At 39.1% G+C, this 23,700-nt stretch overlaps 1 protein-coding gene across 2 annotated transcripts in view; it reads right to left on the bottom strand.

Annotated features, from left to right (window-relative positions):
* Nucleotides 1–23,700, bottom strand: part of PDE1C (phosphodiesterase 1C) — a 300,480-nt gene that overhangs the window by 243,692 nt on the left and 33,088 nt on the right. For both annotated transcript variants that reach the window (XM_069859824.1, XM_069859830.1), the window contains exons 2-3: nt 16,918–16,968; nt 11,461–11,632 (exon numbers count right to left, since the gene is read on the bottom strand). In XM_069859824.1, the coding sequence (XP_069715925.1) occupies nt 11,461–11,632; nt 16,918–16,968 (223 nt within the window). The remainder of the gene's footprint in view (nt 1–11,460; nt 11,633–16,917; nt 16,969–23,700) is intronic.

The following is a 23,700-nucleotide window of genomic DNA, read 5'->3' as shown; positions in this document are numbered from 1 at the left end:
CCTTCACATTTGATAAGACACAAAAAAAAAAAAAAGGCTTAATCACATTGCACATCAACAGACACACAAATTCAGCAACTGAAAGATTAATGAAAGACAACTTATTTGCTTTATAAATTAGAAATTTTCCCATGTAGTATTTTAGACCAAGTTCTCTATTGAAACCAACATTAGTAGAGGGTATTGGTTAAAAATAGATGACACTCTCGTCTAGTATCTCTGTGAAGATAAATATTAAGTAATGTTTTTCAAGACCTAGAGAAATCTCAGCAGGACCTCCAGAAATGCTTCTACAGAAGCAACAGGCTCTGTTACCAGGCTTTGATTCAAGGCAGATCAAAGAACTGGCTGACCCTGGGAATGAACTAATGATTTCTAAGGCTACAAATAATCTCCCTAAAACAATTAGACATCTCACAATGAACTCACAAAAAGGTTCTTTATGGATGTTGCCTGTCATTAGCACTTTTTCTCCATTCTTAGAGTAAACTTGTTCAGACAAGTTTAAATTACATTTGAGGATCTGTATTTGTATCTCATTACATGAGGTTTTTCTTCCCTCTCATCTATATGAGCTGTGAACTCGGTGCCACTGTGTTTTGATGACTGGGAGATGAAGCCTGCATTTTAATAAACTTTCCAATGGAAGACTCAGTTCACAAAATAGTAACTTTGCATAGGAAAAAGTTAAAACACATTATTCTGGTTTGTCTCAAACACAGATGGCAACACTCTCCAGACAAAAATCCCAGTTGTAAATTTGCACTGCAGACCTCTACTGACGTCAGAGGGACTTCCATGCAGCAGATGCACACAGATGATGCAACGAAAATCTGCAATGCAGATAACAAATCCACAACGCAGATTAAACACCAAGATTTTACTCGTAGGGTGGTAATTCGGCTTCACTGTTCTCAACACAGAATCACAGAGCCTGAGGGTACTTCTGGAGGTCATCCAGTACAACTCCCTTGCTCAAAGGAGCGTCAGCTACAGCAGGTTGCCCATGACTGTGCCCAGTCATGGTTTGAATATTTCTATGGATGGAGTCTCCACAACTTCTCTGGATAACCTGTGCCAGTGTCCAACTACTCTCACAGAAAAAAAATAAAAAATTAAAAACACTGGACACTGCTGAAAAGAGTCTAGACCCATCTTGTGCTTTCCTTTTCTCTCCTGTCAGGTATTTATACCAATAAGCTTCCCCTAGACCTTCTCTCCTCCAGGCTGAAGAGTTCCAGGTCTTCCCAGCCTTCCTTTCTCTGTCAGATGCTACAGTCCCTTAACAGTCTTCATGGTCCTTCACTGGCCTCTTTCCAGTATGCCCCTGTCTCTCTTGTACTGAGGAAACCAGAACTGGACCCAACACTCTACACGTGGCCTCAGCAGTGCTGAGCAGAGAGAAAGCTTGACCTGCTGGTCAACCTGACATCAACCAAGATGCTGCTGATGCTCTTTGCTGCAAGGTCACATTGCCGGTTCATGGTCAAAGTTGTTGTCCACCACGGCCGCAAAGTTCTTCTCAGCAAAGCTGCTTTCCAGTCAGTAGGCCTTCAGTGTGCACTGCTGTATGGGGTTTTACCTCATCACACTGCAGGACTTACCTTCCTGTCAACCCAATTCTCCAGCCTTAGGAGGTCCCTCTGAATGGCAGAACACCTGTCAGGTCTACCAGCCACTCTTTATGGTTTGATTCTTTACTCACCAACAAACAGGGTGCACTGTGCCCCATCATCCGGGTCATTAATGTTAAACAGCATAAATTGTAGTTTTATGCAATAACACAGCCTTGCTGAATAAAAAAAAAATTAAAAAAATCAATCCTTGCAAAATAGGTTGAATCAATTTGTGCTATTACAAACTTTTCATTAATTACCATACAACTGCTTCAAAAATATGACAAATCTGAGTTCAACCTCACTACAATTCAGATTTTTTTTTATTTTTTTTTTTTAAAAGAGAGCAATAGGGCTGATATTCTGCTGCAGCACAAGACTAAGGAGCCAGTATTCTGTTGACACCAATGAGTAATTTTTGTAAGAAATTAGGGCAGGTTTGCTTGCACAAAAGCTGATATGTCAGGATAATGCAACTATTATATAATGAACTATAAAGCAAAAAAAATGATAAATGCATGGGATTTCTTTTTTCCCCCCAAGAACCAATCCAATACGTCAAGCCCAAGCAACAAAAGAAGACCTATGCTTCAGGTCATAGCTTGCCAACACCACACTCAAATACCCAGAAAGTGTCTTGGCTATATTAGGATCAGCATTAAAACAGTGGAGAAAAAAGGTAACCGGTTATAGTCTGTACTAATTCAAAGTTGGAGTTTTCATGGAGTTTTTGTGAAAGCCAGTGGGCATTCCTCAGACAGGAATTTGCTGTATCTAGCACAGGTCACTTTGAATAACACATTATTTAACAGCATCACTCATGATTCAGCAAAATCACACTGCCAAGTTTATCAGATTTATAACATAAACCAACATATGCAAATGCCAGTGTACAATCACTGTTTTGAAATATCAAGCCACATACAGCAGTAAATCATTATAATCATTTACAGCAGTAAATCATTATAACTCCATGGAATTAAATGAGTTTTATGCCAACTGACACCAAATTTGACCCACTGTATTTACACTACCACATTCTCCAATTCTTTTGCACAGCTACTGCTGACATTGCAGATAATTATGGTATGAGCAACTTTAAAACAATTCAGGAAATTAAGAAGCTCTCACAAAGGAGGTACAGTGCCATAAGAGGAATCTCATTTTTGCAACATGTCATCTGCAGAATGAATCTGAATTTTACTTTATAATGAACAACACTTTTCAGAATTAGGGCACACAATTATAGCTGCTACAAGAAGCCAGTAGGATAACAAACATATTTTTGATTACAGAGCAGATACTATTGCTGAAAATTATATGACAAAAACCAATCTTGAGGTTTCATGCACTGGGAATAGAAATGTTATCTTCACCTCAGAAATGGCAACTACAGATATTCATACTGATCTAAATGATGCTCATGCACACCATTTAGGACAAAAGAAAATGCGGTTCTGATAGTTTCCCTTTTTTACAATAAATGTTCTTCAGTAGCTGTTATTTAAAAGAAGCAGAATTTCAGGTCTGATGCTTTTTCAGCTAAGCAGAGATAAAATTTGCTCTGACAAGGAACAGTAAGTGCTCACATGAAAGAGGAGACAGATCAAAGGTACATATACGTAAACAGGTCCCCATTTGTGCCCTGTGATTTGTTCTAAAGATACTGTTCTTAGGTCAATTTCCACACCTCAAAATGAAGGCCTTTCCATAGAAAGAAGAGACAAGATTGCTTTTTGCCAGAGTATGAGCAGCACTGACAGCAAATTTAGACTGTAGCCCTGGTTTCAGAACTACAAGAGTCAATTTATAAAGTTTAGATCAATTTATAAAGTTCAGAGGGAAACCAAGTAACACATGATAGCTCTAGCAGTCTTGCTGTGAACACTTCAGTGGATTCAGATCCAAAAATTATTGGAACTAAAAATAAATGTCCCAATCTGCAAACTACAGACGCCATGGCTCTGACATCCACAAGCGCTGAGTACTCAGATGGGTAGTGTGATAATTTCCAAATGAGACCTTTCTATTACATAAAATAGTTTCTCAAAATTGCCAGAAGGCAGCTTAACATTCAAGAAACGGATAAAGTACAGCCATTAGCACGTTATGTGGGTAAGGGGTGTTGACAGTTCGCAGAAGCTTTACTTACCTAGATGTTGCTATATGTCTGCAAAGCCACTGGTAGGCTGGGCTGCAAATTTCTGGCAAAAGAATTTCCAGTAAAATATGGCAGTTACCAAAAATAATTCTGAATGGGGAGGCAAACTGGACAAAATCGTCATCAGAAACCATAGAGTGAAAAGTGGTACATGGAGCAGGGGTTAGAAACAGGCAATTCCAAGCACCCATAGCCTGGTATTAATATAATTTGCATGGGAGTCAGTAATTTCATTCATTAGATGAGTGACATCTGCAACAGCTATAGGGATTTCCAAAGTGTCCCATGTAAACATTTAAGTGAAGGTTCTCAAATCTTAAATTTGTATTTTAATGCATAAACAGCTATTATTTTCCCAAGACAGAATAGAGTTTTCTGTCCAGATATGGTTGTCATACTCGGTCAACTGGAGCTAAGTATCCCTTTTCCCTCCTCTTTCTAAACTCTTCACATTAAGAATGCAGGACATTAGCAAATGTTAAGCTCTTATCCATCAACCTCAATATTACTTTGGGTAATTTCATGATTGCTATTGTTATTATTCACTTCAAAACACTCCCAAATTTTTACTTGGAGATTTTATGGTCTCAAAATCAAACCAAGTCTCTCCCTGTTTGGATTTGATCTGGAGGATGATTTACCACATCCTTTAGGAAACCATCATAGCAGAACACACCACTTAACTTCATTGTTATCAGCCAGGATTAAATTCTACAGGAATTTCCTTTGAGAAACTTTATAGTGTTTCTTGCTTACACAAATTAAAGAACTCAAGATAAAGTTTCAGCAATTTATTAGTCAAAGACTTTTACCTCTGCTCATCACACTTTCTCCTACTGCCAAGTGTAAGAAAGCCACTATCCCATTTCTCATTGGGAATGAAATATGTACTGTGACATATTAATTTAATAACAGGATAAGTGACTTATGGCCCACAAGACATGTATGGAGTGCCAGGACAATGAATTATTCCAGAAATCACATCCCAAGTACCCTTCAAATGTAGACCACAGGCTGGAAGAATAGGCCAGGTGGCCATCAGCCCCTTTCTAGTGCTATTTCATCTGAAAGCCCAGCTGCTCCTCCCCACTGGGTAACACTCCGCAACAGCCAGTTCACATCAGGAAAACCTGGACCTCTGCACGTGCACAGGAAGACTACACTGGGTGTAACAACACGTGCAGGAGGGGAAAGCATCATGGCATCCAATTCACTTAATGTACCACAACAAGATATGTGGTCCACCCATCAACGTTATTAGAAATAATTTATAGCTTAATAGTAGTGGCAACAATAACTTAAATTAGTGTCAATTATACTACTCAAAACTGCAGCACAAGCTATGACTAGTTCCTTAGGCATTTGTGCTTTACATCTTTCCTACTTTCCCCATAGCAACACATTCTGAGACCCTCTGTGTCTCCAACCACTCTGTTCTCATTGGGTTTGTCCTCCAAATATTGCCCTGCCTGCTTTCATGAGCACACACAGCACCTGGTTCACAGCTACAAACAAGCTGATTAGCTAAAGAGTATGTTAGCACCAATCAGCCAAACAGCAACTATCAGAAGTCAGCTTCTCTCCTATCCATTCATTCAGTAGGACCCTTTTTTATCCTACCATCAGCTTTCACAAAATAGGTAGGAAATAAGTACCTTTGAGATGTCTACCATTTTGTTAAGCTACTGATCAAGATCAGCTATGTTTAAGTAATTAATGGAAAGTCTGAATGAGAGATATACAGCAATTTTATTAGGAAAGTGATAGACAGTTTTCCTTAAGAAACTAGGCTAAAACTTATGTCAATATGAATTGCAAGTCATCCTAGTCTGGTGTTAGTACGTGGAGGCTATTAATCTCTCATGGTGGAGATAACTAAATATCACAGTATTCAACACTTCCTTAACAGGATAAAAACTATCCTTAAATTCATGTGTTTTCCTATATACAGCTCCCTGCCCACATACAGTTTCTTCTGCAAACCTGCAAGGAAGACTGGGCTGGCAGGTTCAGTAAGCCAAGCAATTAATCGTGGCCCCTGGGACAGCCTAGTACACCCAAGAGTGCTGCATAGACATTTGAGACACCTATGGTTGTACAGGTATACCACGTTTGGATTTAAAAATACATGTGCCTTCTATGTGTGATGGATGCTAGTGTAGTCCATGTCAAGGACCAGGGAGTGATCTGTGTGCTTACAAAGCCAGAACTGGAAGCCTTGCACAGCTGCAAAATAAGTGCTCAGAGTACAAGATACAGGTGGCCAACATCAGGCAGAGAAGTATAGTCAAGGGCAGGCATTGATCAGTCCTCAAAGCAGGACTTCTTTACTACCAGGACTTTGTTTATACATGGAGCTTCAGCTCAAACTCTTGTTCCCATTTTGCATGTGGGTTTGTTCCCTGCTGTTCAGAGACACAGCTCTTGTAGGACATTCGCAGTCCATCTGAATTTCTCAACTTGGGTCTTTTGATGTGCCTGGTATTTGCTTGTCATCAATAATGCATCTATCTTATAAAGAGTAAGAAGACTGTGATATTAAAAACAAACAAACGAAAAAAAAGAGGGATAAAAGAAGTCCATTTCTCTTTCAACTGCCTGAAAAAACACCTTCCTCTTGGACCCATGTGGATATACGTGAAGAGGGAGATAATGCAGCCTTTGCACTGCAAATAATAAAAATCTTTCTCCTCTAATCATTCCCTCACTGATTCATAACTCTTAGTCTACCAAGAAATAAGTGCATAGCTCTCACAAAGCATAACATTTATCTACAAGGGAGGCACAATTAAAATAAGAAAGAAGAGAGACAAATTATGTGAGCCATTTCATTAATGAACAGAACACTTTTCACTTCTTATTCATTGTAATAAGTATCAATAAATAACAGGAATAAGCAACAGGTTTGAACAGAACATAGATGAACTTTAGCTTAAGGCAAGTAAAGTGCCTTATAGTAAGTCTAGATTGAGAAAGATGTTGAGAAAGGTGGGGTTCAGAGAGACTGTTTTCATTTTAATGTTTAGCAAGCCCTGGATCTGCTGTAGATAGCTATAAAAAAAGGCAATGAGAAAGTGTGTTTCATGTTCCCAGCCTTGTGTCATTCTGTTTAGGATTTCTTAGCAAGTTAGGGCAAGTGAGACTCATCTCTCATTGTGTCCATTTTTTTTAAAAAAAAAAACCAAGAAGGAAATCCAAATTAAAAAAAGGCAACAAAGAAATACTAAGACCCATTAGGGAAGGAGGCTGGGTAGGCTTTATTCTGTCCCATGACTAGCCCTCAACTCCTATTCTTCTGCAGTCATGGTCACAGGTCTCCCACACAGCATCACCTCCCTTTTTCATTTTCAGGCCTCATGTACTAGCTCAGGTAGCTACAGCTGAGCTTTGGGGCTGCCCAGATTGTGTCAAAACATGAGAGGTGGTAAAGGAGGAGTCCTATAGACCCTTCTCCACCATGTGACTGGACAAAGGTTCTTGCTATGACTCAGGCATTGTAGAGGAAAGGAAGGCTTGTACCCTTTATTTCCATTGATGCCACCTTGACTTACATGATCAAGGCTCCCAAAGCAGAACAGACAAGAAAAGCAAAGCATATTGCCCTTGGAAAAATAAAAAACATTTGCAGCTGACATAGGAAAAGCACCTATTAAGGGAAGCATGGGTGTTACCAGCCACAAGCTGGAAATATTTTTGAAAGGTGACAGGAATAAAGAACCTATGCAAGCTTGGACCTTAAAAATACACTGACCTTGAAGGATAGGAATGGTTGGACTCAATGATCCGGTGGGTCTCTTCCAACCTGGCTATTCTATGATTCTATGAACCAAATCTGCCCTTCTTGTTCCCAGGACACACAGCCTTGGTAACAGACTATATATATCGCTTCCTTATTCAGCTTAACTACACAGGTATCCATTAAGGCTTGTCTGGTAGAAGACAGAGCGCCTTTGCCTCATCTGCTGCCTGTTACCCTGATTTATCACTTAGGAAGAACTCCCACACCAAGCCACCATGTGCTAGACAGAACCAGCTGGGCTACTCTGCAATTACAGACCAACTTCACCTGTCCTGGACTAGGATGGGAAGTTGCACTGAATGTTGTGTCTCAGATGATCTTTTTTGTTCTTCTGTAGATATTCTGGTCACCCCGTACCATCCAGCACAGCTGTTATATCCCATAAGCACCACCACAGTTATGTACCCCAGTTGAGTGTTCCAGGTCTTCAGACTCAAAATCATGCCCTTTCTACTATACATCAGAACCAAATGAGTCTGGGAGAAATCCTGACATCTTGGACACATCAAATTTTCAGCAAGAGCAGTACCACCCTGGTGACTTAGGTCACTCCAGGTGGCACTCTGGGGTCAAATGTATCCTGTAACATAAAGCCTTCTGGAAAGTTCTGGGTGGCATTTGGAGCCCATCAGCCAAACCTGTTTCTTGTTTCTCTTCTCCCCCTGGTGGGTGCCAGACCAGCATTATCAAAATGACTGCTTGGGTAGGGCTGCCAGGGAGCAGCATCCAGAAGCTAAAGCAGGCTGTAAAATTAATACAGTGTCCTTAAGAGCTCGTTATTTACCACTGTTAATTTTACTGATACTTATAGCATCACTGCTTATTGCAGGGACCTAGCAGATCAAAATACAAATGTAGGAAGAGAGTTTCCGAGTTACAGACTTCAGTGTGGGCAACCACTGACATCTCCAGCCAACATTCCGATCATGCAACACTGACAAGGCTGTACACCCACCATCTAATATTCCTGAGCATCAATCCACAGCCATTGCAAGTGATTTTACGTGTTGATACATGCACAGATATAAAAAAGATAGTCGATAGATCAGATTTGTTGCGCAAAGCGTGGGCCAAGAAGCTACTCACTTCTATCTGTCTAATTCTATTTTTTACTTTGTCAAAGAGGGGGTAATCCACCCTTTTCCATATTGCACTGTATTTGCAAAGGTAATTCACATAAGGGCCTCCCTTACCTTTGCTAAAGAAATAGACTAAATGCCAGTGAGAATGGCTTTTAAAATCTAAATTGTAATCACTGCAGTACTGAAACTAGTCAAGACACAAAATTACTTACAACTGCTTATATACTACAATACTTCAAACAAGAAAATACCACAAACTCTTTCAATGCTCTCTCTAGGAAGGTATTCAACCTTGTTTAGACCAATCTTGTATTTGTTCTTGATATCTTCAGAAAATAGACAGTAAAAAAAATTATAAGGAAATCAATACAAGCAGAACACATTTTAATTATGGAGACACCATGGACTACACTTACTTGGGTTGTAGAGAAGGGGTTGGTATCACATCTTTTATAGCTTTACATCTTAAAGATGGATTATTACTGCAGGAAAACTATGACTGAAATAACCGAAATATTCATTTTCCTCCTTTTATGTTTAAACACCATGAGCTTGAAATGCATTGAGTATAACCAAATATAGATCTCTTCCTAGATTTCAAAGCTACAGAACACTAAGTACTGTACTGTAGAAAACAAAATCTAATACAAGAGGATGCAACTGGGATTCCATGCTGTTTATATGCATTCACATAAAAAGATATGCAATCACAAGGAAGTGTGACTCATTTGACACTGGAGAGAAATTTTCTTTTTACCGATGTATGAAAGGGATAGCATTGCCATACAGTGCTCTAACAGCAGTGAATCAGAAGTAGGTAAGGAAATTGTGCATTTTACAGTTTGTAATAGTCACATTTGAAATAAAGTCCTGGTTCTCTCTGTAAAAATCAGTTCAGACAAGCCTGACATTGGCCCCCATACACCCTGAGATTCAGCCAACAGATTCCTAATTAAGACATTGCTGGACTAGACAACTTGTAAGGCCATTTCATTCCCCAAAAGGCAACACAGTAGCAAGAACTTCCATTACTGTCTAGCAAAGAAGAAACAAGGAAAACTCCTGCTTGCCAGTCAATCGCTGGCACTCAGACACACCAGCAAAACCCCGTCAAGGAAACACTTGAAGATCACTACCCACAGAAGACCCTGATGAATCAAACCTACAATCCATTGTACAAGAGATGCTACTGCCTCCTAAGACAGTTTGAACCATATCAACAAGATCACAAAATGAATAATAACACTGCAGTGTTTTTATTTTCTCATGTCTACAGGAAGTAATTGCAATACGCTTTCTTATCTTCCACTCCTCTACATAGCTCCTAAACACACATGGGTATTCCTTTCTTTATAAAACAAGGCAGTTAAATTTTACTTGGAAATCCAAGGAAATTGTTACAATCTATAAAAGGCCCACAAAATGCCACATTGTACCATAAATTCTGTACTGATAAAATACTAAGTTTCCGTTATGTTTATAAAGCCATTTAAGCTGCATTAGCAAGACTATTCTGTTAAATTACATTTTCTGACTCAGACCTTATTATGCTATATACAAGCTTGCTTCTTCCAAGTCTTACCCCTACTCACATAATCAAATCATGCCATTTGAAACACGGTGACATTATTTTGTCATATAAAATGGTTGAAATTATCTTGATGATGGCAATGTAAGGATTGCTGCTACCCAGAATTTGTTACAGGAGGTGAAAGTTGTAAAAGCGTTCTATCTCTTAAAAGTATAGACTTTAAATATTAGAGACACAAGGAGTTTAAAAGCCATTAAATACTACAGGTCATCATAAAAGGAGAATGTAGGTTCTGAAACACTCATCCCGAATAATTTCAATGGAAATGTTAGAGAATGGTAATTCCATAGAGTATTTTCACATTTATTTATATAGATTGACATAAACTCACATTATGGTATTATGTTGTTAAATGTCAAGCATTATAAACAAGATATCTGAAATTACTATGTAATCTAATGACTTAAATAAGTACCTTCAAAATAATGATTATATGAATACTGAAATAAGTTTGACAGATTGATGCATAATTGAAACCACTGTAGTCAGAGAAACTTATGCAAAGCAAAAACCACTTTATGTTCACATGTGTGTTTAATAGAAAAGTAGAACTTTTTTTTTCAACAACAACAACAAAAAAACTCAAAAAAAAAGCTCAAAAAAACACTTGGAAAAATCATTTCTACCACTCCCTCTATTTCTGCTGGGCACACCAACTTTCACATTTTGGTCTAAGATCCATTGTACATCACACAATTAATAACGAAAAAAACAAAAGAGGGAGAGGAAAACCCAGGAGTAGAACACACTTTGCAACAGCAGGAATTGCCTGTTTGCAAGTCCCTGGCTAGAATTGTTCCCTTGACAAAATAATGCTAGACAGTTTTCAAGGCATTACATCAACAGAAAAAGGTTTAGCTCTCCCTTGCACCAATAAAGCACATGGTCTGACCTAAGGTACAAGTCTTGATCACTAAACCACTTTCAAATGAAACAATACTAACCTTTAAAGACATTCTCATATAATGATGTGCCTTTGTTGATAATTTTGACTAGTTACAGTATTTATGCCCTAGCTTTTTAAGAAAGCTAATGAGGTCTGAGAAGTGAAAGATGAGTCCAGACAGAATTATTTATGGACCTGCTTTTTCACTCTTGTTCAGTACAAATATACACAGCATCGCTGAATCCTTCCACCAAACCCACACTGCAGACTTAATCTTAAAAGGATATCCTTTCACAGACAATCAAAGTAAACATATCTGTCAAACCTGAAAGATGTTTTCACCAATGCCTCTGGACTGTCTACAGGTGGTAGTTCATCTGCTAAAATTTCTTCAGGAGGTCTAGGATCACTGATGATGGTTGGCTTTGGCCTTTCCTTGAGGTTACCAGTCAGCCCACCTATAATGGTGTTCCACAAGCAGTTTTGTGATTTAGATCCTACAAAAAAAAAGAGCAAGAAAGAAAGTAAATTCATAGACTATCATCCAGTCTTTCAACAGTTCAGAAAACAAAGATGGTCCATTATGTTTTTACCTTCACATCACCACAATTTGGGACTAAGCCTGAAAACCTCAAATAAAATTCAATGCGGAAATAAGCACTAATGTTCGGGTCATTCCAAATCCAAGACTGTGTTGCTTCCAATAAAAAGATTTAATAAGAGAAAATGGAGTTTCCAAGTCACGATGAAAACCATCCTCTTCATACAATACTTCAATTATAGCTTAGCGTGCATGGACATGTCTGTATTGTAAACCAAAGTACGAACCAAAGTAGGAAACCAATACACTATTAATCACTTGTTTTGTTAGACTGAAGTTAGTAGTAGATAAATTACAGATTAAAGATATCATTGAAGGACTGGTATCAAAAAACTTATTTCTTTCCCGCTGAAATTTCAGCTTTTCTAAGTAGACGTACTGATGCCAAAATATTTATACAGATGAACCTTTTGCATTTATTTAGAAGTGTCACCAGGTGACTCTTGTTTGTCATTCAGTAACTCATCCTCATTTGTAAGGTAGTTCCTCTGACAAAGCACAATTAGCATCCTTCAGTCAGATATCCTCCCCATCTCTGGGGGAGAGAGTACATGACTTACATTTCATAAAGTTTAGTATCTGTTTCATATTTTCAAAAATTTCCAGATGGTTTCTGAATAAACTAGGCATTTCTGAAAATCCCAGTGATGTTCCCATACTGAACACCTGTGTCACATTCTAATTTTCAATTATTATAGAACATACCTGACTGAGTTAGCAGATCCCAAGAAAAGCAGTTAAGTAATGAAATACTAATTCCTTCAGTTAAGAGACTTCCTGCAACGGAGATGCAGCAAGCATTAATCTTGCTGGATTCCAAAGTAATAAAGTATACCAACTCTGCTGGTAATCATTCTTCATGGGATTTTTATCAACACGCAAAATTTAAAAAAAAAAATCTGACAAATGAGATATTTCTAAAGTCAGCAGTTGATTTTTATAAGAGACTGTACAGCTAAAATTTTCAAATCTTTTCCCATCATTCAGACTTAATTGTCCAGCAGAGACAATTAAGAAACAAGTAGTGGATTGGGACACATAGATTAAGGTTGACTTTTTGTTGCAGTGCACACTAAGTATGCAAGAGGAAACCAAACAGAACCATTGTTATCTCATGTCTCCTGGGAATACATCACAAGAAGCTATCCTGTTAGAAGCAGCAATATCTGCTGCTACAGGCTATTTTGCTGGTCAACTTCAATATCGTGTTTTCACACAGCCTTTATCATTCATGGACTTGCAAACATCTAGCAGTACCACTATTTTTCTTCTTTAGACTACCATGCGAATTTCCTCAAATTACTTAGTTTTACTTGAATAGCCAAACATTTGGTTTACCTTTTTGTAAGGGGAAATATAAAGGATGTAAGAGTTTAAAATTATCCAACCACACAGGCCACCTGCAATAGAGCCAAAAATACAGCATGTTGAGGGGGCCATTTAGCTTGCAAAAGCATTGCATGGTCATCATAGTCAGAACCAGAAGTATAAGTTTCTGTCAAGATATAGTAAACAAAGGAAAATAAGTTGCCATCCAGCCATACACACCACATGTTAAGACAGAACAGTACGACATCAACACTTGCAGAAAAAAAAAACCTGCCATGCATTATTAAAATAATATTTTACAGAAAAGCTCTCTGAAGCCATTTTTATAATTTTGAGGTTTTTCCCCTGCAGTTACTCCAAGGAATCTGCTGAGCTTCCCAAACCACCATCTTCTCCTTGTTTCCTCTACTCTACCCTTTCTTTCCTTCTACAAGTCCTCCAGCTTCTCAGCTGCAAGACAACTCCATGGCCCAGGAAAAGGTCATAATAGTCTTTTCTCTACACTTACAATTAGCTTGCTGTTTGCACTACTACTGAAAACGAACAGTGATAGGTTTACTAACTACCACTGAAAATTATATAATAGCTCAAATCAAATCTTTTTTCCCCTTTCTTTCTTTAAGCAAAAACAGGGCAAAAAAACCCCAAACAAATACTTGTTTCAGTATATAGGAAGGTTTTTTTCCCCTTGCATTTTACCTATACCTTTTCTCCAGCACGGATAGCCATCCCATGAAGCTTCCTCATATGATTATGCCTGGACTGTAGACCCAGACCTGCTGGGCTCTTCTGAAGATATACAGCAGCACATCAGCCAACTGACATGAATTAATCAACTTCACTGCAGCAATGAAATGCCTACCTGTCCTCATCAGTGCTCAGCCTCCCCACAGCTATGCTCAGGTAAAGGGCACTTAGCAAATGATATTTTTCTGTTTAGAAAGCCTACCTGAACTGACATCAGCTAAGAGCTTCCAGCTGCCTGAAATGCTGAAAGCCTGTTGAAGTTAAATACCCACAGCCACAACTGTTCAAAGACTGATGGCACAGTGGTACTTGTAGCAAGGTAACATAGGGAGATAGCAGGCATATTAACTGTTGCTAAAGGGAGTAGTAACCTCTTAAATTCAGAGTCTCCTATATAGACTGGAATTTGACTTTTAGGACTGCAGAAGACCAGGTAGCCCTAGCATTGGAATAAAAACCATTTTATTTTAATTTCAAGTTTTTGTCAATAAGCGTAAACACTTGAAAAATCCTTCTCATGTTATGGTACCCTATCAAAGATGATTACAACTGAGCTAGAGGCGAAGGTGAAATTTTTTTAGGTATTATAATTTAAAAAGCACAACTCTGCTTAAAGAATCTACAGGTGGGTGTTCAAATACTCCGATATAATCTAAAAATACTGTTACATTGGAAGCCTAGCTAGCTGGATCACTGATAACCACAAAACTATCATTCCCATTGCCTCACTTAGCAACACCAAAAACCTTTCCCTCTTCTTTGTTCCTGACCTTAAAGGGGAAGCAGCTCCAGGGAGCTGTGGACAACAGTCAGGGCTTATCTGAGTTGCTGTTGGTTTTCTTGGGTTTGGTTGCATGCACAGGAAGTTAGGTCAAGTAAATAAGGTCAGCTAAAATGGGTATGGTTTGTTAAGTGTTCGGTGACTGCCCAGCTGTGATACCACTGAAATCTGAAGATTTTACTGTTGAACTCAAATGGCCAGCAGTTACAGGGCAATGAAAATCCTGTTCTTTGTTGTGAAGTTAATAATTGCCTTCGAATTAATCATTCAAGTGAATGTGAAAAGCATGATCCAGTATGATACCCAGTCTCTGGTTTGTGACTCAGATATAAGGATAACGATGATAATCCTCTGTGACTTCAATTATTGCTTGAATCCTTGTCCTCAAATGCTGCAGTTTTTTCTGCCATTCAGTCAGGATAGTTTAGAATGTTTGATCTGCGCTCCACTATTTGCTCAATGAGTCATGGTATGGTAAAGTAGGTTATAGGACTCTCAGTATAAATTTGGATATCGTCCATTTAACTCACATTAGAACAGCACATGCCTCAGATACTTCTCTCCTTTCTGTAAAGAAGTCCTCATTCTAATTTTCCTTTCCACTCCCAAGGACTTGTGACTTTACACTGCCAGTGATCACACAGTCATCATTAGTGATACCTATGAGAAGCTTGCTGGATCATTAAATCCTCAACCTGACTCCCAGATCACCACATTAAACTCCCAAGAGTGAAGGTCTGGTTTACACGTTGAATTATCACCCTTTGTTAGTATATTATGCCTCTGTGAGTATTTCCCCACCAGGCTTATCTGTGTGTTCCTCTCTGCATTTTATTCCTGTTACTGTCAAACAGCCTGTGGCCTTGATTTCACCTCCACGCTTAATCCCACACAGCACCAGGTCATACAATGATGCCTTTTAAGGGGGTATCTTGTGCTTTCATTCAGCTGATAAGGTCTGTCAGTCTGTCCTTTTCCATGTAATGCCAGTCATCCCTACCTCTACAAATAAGGCCTGGCTGCCTCATTGAGAGCCAAGATAAAGCAGGAACAGAAACTGATTGTTCCTGACTCTCAGACCTGCGCCCTATACACATTCACCAAAAACCAATTTCTTATGAATGTCAGAATTAGAACCAAAATGCCAACATAATTCTAAATGTCGTGACATTAAGTTTGACCTGCTTGTCAGACATTATTGCAGCATGAAGTCCTCATAACCCAAATATCCAGGAATAAGCAGCACTTCCAACTCTATACATAGTATTCAGGAACCAAGCAGAGTGGCAAAGAAATAGAAAATGTTTGCACTTACATTCCTCTCCACCATGACTTCATTTGCCAATTGCATTTTCAGGGCTGAACTCAACAGAACTGATTAATACAACCCCTTTTTAAGCTTTACCGTCCAACATGTGAAGGAGAATAAACCCTATATCAGAATAAGGAGTGCCAGTACAATTCTGTCTTGGTCCTGTTCAATCTGTTCCATCGCTTTGCTAGTGACTACATGCAGTAAATTTTACAGCCACAGACAGCAGTTCCTTTTGCTTTATGCACCTTACCTACCTATGTGAGGTATGGCATGCTCAGAGTGCCATCCTGTGCCTGTGTGAAATACTGCACCATAGATGTAAATTTTGATGTTTTGATCTACACCATCCACGATGATGGCAAATGCCCCCTTTTAATGATGAGAAGGGGATGTTTCCCTGCTAAGTGATCACAAATCATCATAAAACTGCATGCACTAGGAACAGGATTTCCTATCTTCCTCCTTGTTCCTATATATTTTGTCATGTGTGTTTTTCAATATTTCGTACGGTCAGCATCATAGTCAGTTGAAGCCACATTACCAGATGGGTCCCTTTGTTTCATTCAAATTTGGGTTTCAAATTTATTTCAAACCCAACTATATCTTCAGTTCCTAACCTTGCACTGTGAAGCAAAAGCTGATGGAGGAGCTATCAGTAAGGTTGCATTTTTTGTATGTTATTTCTAAGGCTTGAACCAAATCTCTTTGTAACCACCCTGGTCAACTTCAGCTGGCTTTGCAACACTTATATTATTATAACTTTTTATGCTTGAAAAAATAGTAAGGCCACAAAGTCTTTCATTCTTCTAAATTTGCATCAACTCCATTCAGTAAGACTGAAACTCTGTAAATGATTTTTCCAACTAAGTACTATGGTCCATCAGTATCATAAACGAACTGCAATAACAGGGCAGATATGATATGAGCATCGAAGACTTATTAAATGTGTTTATTTGTACACTAGATATAGAAATCAAACAGTTAAAATAAAATAAAACCTACTACTTACGGGCAAATCGTGATAGTGGTCGTGCATTTCTGTCTCCTGTCTCATTTGCAACTGAAAGGAGAAAATACAGAGGAATAAAAAGCATTCAATTTAAATGTTACATTAAGATTAATGACAATAGCAATTCTCAAGCATATAAAGGAGAGAAGATTGTAGCAGGAGTTGCATATGTATGTACAGGTATACACACACAGAGATATATAATACTTTTCTCAATGCCACCAAATACATTAATTTGTATGTTTGGCTTTCAGAGTCAACAAGGCATACCACAGGCACCTGCAAACATTGTCTTGTCCACACAATAATTGGGTGATAATTGCCTAACATTCAAGCACTAGTCATTAATAGTACATAGCAATGTATGATTGCAGTCATCCTTATAAGTTCTAATTTATATTGGACTTTTTTCCAAGTCCTAAATGAAACATTATTTTTTCCATTTGCATTAATGAATATTGTAAGAAAAAATTAAGATTATTGCACCTACATAAGGAAACACACTAGCAATTTTGGAAGCCCAGAGGATCATTTAATAGCAAAATAAATTAAATTTAAGGATCTGTGCTAAGGAATCCTATGACATTTGGAACTGCATATAGATATCACCAGGGATAAAAACAAATCCTGGGATTTTTCTGCCTCTGATTCATACAGGCATAGCTCTCAACATTTCTGTAACCCAGCCGGTATGCCATTAGTCAAGAGCACAAACAACACTTTGGGGTTCCCATAATACTAAACTATAGCCAAAAAAAAAAAAAAATGAGAGTTATCAAGGAAAGGAATTACCACCCATGACTTATTATTTTTTGTAGCTACAATAGTTGTGAAGAACAGTATTAATGGGCACATAGGAAGAAGAGCATATTATAAGTGCACACAGAAACCTTGCTAATTCTTTATTTTCTTTAAAAATGCTATATTCTAGAGACAAGAGCAAGCAAGCTAAGAAATACCACAAAAGGATGTAAAATATGAGTGGAATGGAGACTCACAGGTTCCTAGCAAGATAATGTTAACTAAGCTATCATCTGCTTTTTGAAGCCAGAAAATACTTTTGACTAAACTTAATTCTTCTGACAAGTCTTCAGGTTGTCACTTTAAGTTTGGCTTCATTAAAGACCCATATCTAGCTTTCCCGACTTTCCCTCCAATCTTTACCTGTTGATCAAGGTGGCTTCAGCAGTCTCTGCAGTTAACAGGGACTTTCTCACAAATCCCTGCCTCATTTTGCTGCTGCTAGCCAGTAGATGGGGCACTTAAAGCACCGGTGCCTCTGTCAGCCCAGGGAACTCTCCAGGCTGGCCCGGGCGGTGGCCCTGAGGTCCTCCAGGTCCTACAAGACACCTTTCCTCGGCTTGCGTGCATCACAGGCACCTGCAGCACAAACCCCAACCAAATAATCTCACCCGGGGCATTGCGTGCAGAACGACTGTGCAGAGTTAGGCAGGTTCAAGCAGTTCACAGTTCTGTTTCTGGTTCAGGTGATGTCAAGGTGAAGGAGAGGGAGCAGCATCCTCCACACGGCGGGGATCAAAAGAGTCGGATGCAGCGAGATAAAAAACTATTCCAGAAAACATTGTTATAGGCAATACGTAAAGATCAAGCAGCCAGTGGTGCTGGTTTGCAGCAGGTAGGCTGAGAAACTGCTTGCCAGACTGGTTCCTTCTGGGGTCCTAGGCATTCCTGTGTACCGAAGCAGAGCCTAGACAGATTTGTACCATGCACTGGTGTCTAAGTTGGGGCATTAAGTGAGCTGTTACCTCAATGAGGAAAGGGTCTGCTAAGAGCTTTTTAACGGTGCTATTACTTCTTTAGTGTATTGAAGTGACATAGTCTGATAGACAGGCCTAAAACAGTATAGGTGAGCCCTGGACGATTTGTATTGCATTGCTATGTGTACTGTTTCAGCTGTAACCTCTCACAGTGCTGTGGGATTGTGTTCTGTTGTTCTAGGTGCAGAAGGCGTGAAAAAGAGAGGCAGTAAGCAGCTGGGGCCAGAGACTCTGAGTTTTTGGGGTGATGTGATTTGTTTATTCAACACTATAAAAGCTGGACCCCTCACAGCAATGGTAGGAGACCTCACCTATGAGTGGACACACTGTGTAGGGCTTCCCAGTTGTCAAGCTCTCCAAACCTTTGCTGCAGAGAGGAAGAGAGAAAGAAAAAGGCTCCCCAATGTCTGCAGATCTGGGTGATGATGATGGGACAACTGGTGATGTATCTTTCATAATTACTGTACTTCTTCTTTTGTAGTAATGATTAGATGCATTGCCTTTAAAGCTGTTATTGTTAACTTGTTGTTGATCACTACTAATCATTTGTTATCACTGGCTTTGGGCTTTTATGATGATCACTCTGTGCTTAGCACCTTGTGGTAAAACAAGTATTTTCTCCACTCTCCTGGGAAATAGCACTCCCTGACCGCCAGCAGCTTCAGGTGTACTCTCCAGCTGAACGTTGCAACAAGAGCTCTGGAGCACTCCACCCAGCATCTGTGTTTGGGCAGGTCAGCTCCCAGAATGACAGCATCCAACACAACAGGTGTTGTTAATCCCTGCAAAAATAAGGTTTTTCCAGTTCCAGTCCACATACATTTGTTTTCGGTTTTCAGTGCTTTCCAAACATCAGATGGTGTTATACACAAAGTAAAGCCCTTCCACCTGGTCCACAACCACTCAGATCAAAGGTGCAGGCAGAACAGCAAAGCAATGATCAGGATAGCAAGCACTGGGGATGTTGATTCTGCATTACTAACAAGATTACTGGTGTCAGGCAGCTAATTGCTGCATGGGAATTGTCTGGGACCAATGAGATGTGTGCATAAGTGAGATCTTGAGTTTGATCAGTCCTGCAGTCAAAAGGAGAAGGATTCAGAGGCAAAAAGCATTTTTGTGTTTGCTCTGTGTGGAAATCTTAGAAGATTTTACTTAGTGCAGTTTTAACTGTGGAAGTTCTGCACGTGTATCCGACAGTAGTCTCATAGGAGTCTTTGGAGGCACAAAAGAACTAACAGATCTATGTAGGTTACACATGTAAATGAGAAAATACCTTTTCTCCAGGTGGCTTGAAATCTTTTCCACCTCATGTTTCTGGTATGAATTAATGAAGCTGCAGAAAGAAGCTGTGCCTCCGAGAGAGCAAGTCACATCCCACATCAAAGCTTATTTCTGATATTTCCAAAGATTTCCTGTACTGCTGTCTCTCCAGATGTGCTTATTCTCCAGCCACACTCTCCCTTCATATGCTGAAGTCAAGGCTGATTTTTATCTGATTTGTAAGACTATCAGCGTGAAAACATATATTTACTTCATTATCCTAAGTTGGCGGGATGTTCTTCAATTTCCATCCCATCACTTTAAATCTTTTTTTTAATAATAAACCATGCATATTTGAAGCTATTTTCCATTCTAACATGGAAGCAAGTAAATCTTGGTGAAGGGTGTAGCAACTTGCAGATAGCTTGTATGTAACTCCTTTCAGGGAGACAGCTGAGATAAGCAGGAGACATCATCCTGTAACTCACCCTGTGAGAGTGAAACATTCATTTGCTTTCTGTGGTCATTTGTCCAAGTAAACAACAAAATACCAAGCCTACCCAAATTTCTTCCAGTTCAAAAATAGCATGTTGCACCATAACGGCCTGGAAATCTCTAAAGCCTCTCATTGTAATTATAACAACATCTTCCCAGACATGATGAGTTCTTTGATTAACACGGATCACTCCCATGCAAGTTCACTATGTGCCCACTTCATGGGCAGGCTTCATTTTTTAATATCTGCCCTGTTAAACTATTTCCTACAGCTTTTCACATTTTCTACAGAAAGTATCGATTTCACTAGCACGCCCCCTCAGCCAATTTTCCTTTCAAAGTTTCTTTGTCAGACTTCTAGTATGATGCAAAGAAAAATATACCACTCTGTAGTATTGATTCATCAAGACTGACAGACAAAAGCCCACCACCTATACTTTGCCATTAAGCAGCTGAGAGGCTGAAAAAAGAAAGTTGGGTATATTTCACGCACCTGTAAACACATTCTTTCAAGGAGATTTTTCTTTTCTTAATCAACCAAGGGAGATGAGCTTAACTATATATTTTATGTTGCTAGTAAATTTCTCAGACTGATAGGAAGTGGAAAAAGGGAGCAGATAAAGTGATAACACAGACGTGTAGATCAATTTACTTTGAACATATAGTATACATCAACTCTTCTCTGGGATTTTTATTTTTTATTTTCCAATTCACTGACACATATTTTGAATAGCATTCCTGTAAAAAATAAACCCTCTGGATTGCCCTGACACTTCATCTCCTGGTAATCATTTCCTCTAAAACTCGGGAATATAAGACAGTACTGCCACTGCTGAGATAGCAGACAAATCAAAGATCACCTCTGGGAAATTCATCGGCTTTTGCTCTCAAATACTATAGTGCCATTAGATATTTGATAAATTTATAAAGCTTTGTCTTAATAGTAGCTTGGGGTTTATGCTTACCCATCATGTATTATGATATGCCAAAACCTGACTGCAGTGTCAGTTATGACCTATTGTTTAAGATGTGTCAATTTATACCTATGTGTTCTTATAATAGAAATATTTATTTTTTCTGATGCTTAATCCTCCTCTTACATGGGCCCAGAAAGATTGATTTGCCCCCTTCCACTGTCATTTTATGGACTGAACAAGCCATAATCATCTAGTTTTGTCTTACAGAGTAGGTACCTCCACATCCCCATCTTTATTGAAATTCAGTGTCAATTCATTTTCTCACAGGTATTGCATGCAAATATTCAAGAGACCTTACTCTTTCCTGGTCACGCATTAGTCGTGTGCTGTGACACACCTCTCAGAATTACGAGGCTCTCAGGTCATATAAGAATGTTTTATTATTAAGTCCTAATCTGCATCATCTTCCACTCTCTACTACTCAATTTCAGCCCTTGTCGTGAGCCCCATCCTCTAGGTCATGTGAAATTTACCATGAGATATTCAGATCCTCCCCTGTACTGGCAAAATTTTATGTTGTCAGCAGCAATCACCATCACTTTCTTTTTTTTCTATGTCACAGTCATTAACAAAACTCCTACCCAGGATCAATCCCACACAAGGATCTGAAGCACAATAGTACTGAAGGAAGGAAAGCTTTCCTGGTGGCTTTCTGACCCATTTCTTCATAAGAAAACCTGTGCTTAGGGGATTTTGAATCCAATAAGGAGACCAGAAAGTCTCTGACCTTTATGAATAATGCCTCATAATGAGGAAATTCTGCTTCTGAGAGGTTTTATCCAGCACTACATAATTTGCAAGCATAGGAATTGTACAGCCAGTACACTCGTGGGCCAGAGATTATTCAGGTGTCCCCACAGTTGGTCACCCAAAGAGTTTTCTGCAGTGCTGAATCCCAGCACCATGCAGGAAATGCCAGCAATCCAGTAATGATTTTAAATGCTTGTGCTGTAAACATCAACAGTAAAGGCAGTATAATGAAACCCTAAAAAAAGAACCAGCAGGGGCACAAATTTAAAAGAATATGCAGGAACTTCTTGCTGATAAAAAATATTGAATAATTCCACTGCCTCTCAGGACTTAAGATTCTGATTAGTTACCACGATTAAGTAACAAATCAATTACACAAATGGAAAAAGGCACAATATGCATCTCTTGGATATAACCTGAACATTACAAAACAATGGATGCTTGGTTTCAAAATACTTCTGAAAGGCAGGAAAGTGCAATCTTCACTTACAAGTAATAACCAAGAGGCATATGCCACCCAGCAGTTCCTGAAATAACTTCTAATGTATTTTTGTTGCTGCTGTTTGCCTGGCAACGACACTGTACACCAAACATTGCCCTTCTTCATTAATCGGGAGAGGAACGCTACACAACTGATGATTCATTTTCCTTATGAAGCAATCCTTACAGTTCAAGTTCTCTGCATCTATGATGGAAAAGTTGCTTCTGCATTGGAAAACACTTTGTTCCCCCAGACAACTGAAAAGCTTCACTGCGTCTCTCTGAAGGGACAATGACTCCACGCACATATTTCATGGCTTCTGACAGCATTGACAGCCACAGAAATGCTTTCAGAAGGGCAAGGTGTAGCCAGGACAACTGTAACAGAGAAAGAGGTCCAAAATATCTGTGTAAAAAGAAACAAAACCATTCAATATTTTAGTGGTCATCAGCTAAATTTTATTTAGCAGCAGAGCTGCAAACACTGAACTTGTAAACCCTAGCCCTATTGGCACCTAAAGAAACACAATCTTGTGTAATCTATTTAAATTATTAACACGTGTCCTGCCAACTGAATAACCCCAGTTCTCCAAGTCTGAAGAACAAACGGCTCTTGTCATACAAGGTCCAGGCTATTCTCATTTCCAGCCTCTGCCACTGCAGTCTTCAGAGTGCAAAGAGCACAGCCCCTTTGCTTCCCTGGTCATACACAGATACATCTGCCTCTGACAGAGACAGTCACCAACACCTTGTGATGGACCCATAATTGCTTGCTAAGAACCTGAAAATTGCTACCAGAAAAGTTGTGAATCAGGAGATGGTGGAAGAGGAACTGCATAGATTATAAAATTTCTCCACTGTGAGATGATGAAGCTGTCTTATTAACCTGGAAATGTCCAGGGTGATTTTCTGCATTTAACTAAGATTTCTTACTTCTGGTAGCAATAACAGATTGCTTGTTGTTGCACAACCACTTGTGTCTTTCTCCTGAGGGTAAATATACACCTTGACATAGGCCATATATTTCTGTGAGGTGAATC

This window comes from Phaenicophaeus curvirostris, chromosome 6 (genome assembly GCF_032191515.1).
Source record: "Phaenicophaeus curvirostris isolate KB17595 chromosome 6, BPBGC_Pcur_1.0, whole genome shotgun sequence".
In the NCBI taxonomy this organism is placed as follows: Eukaryota; Metazoa; Chordata; class Aves; order Cuculiformes; family Cuculidae; genus Phaenicophaeus; species Phaenicophaeus curvirostris.
This window is presented reverse-complemented; position numbering and strand designations above follow the sequence as displayed.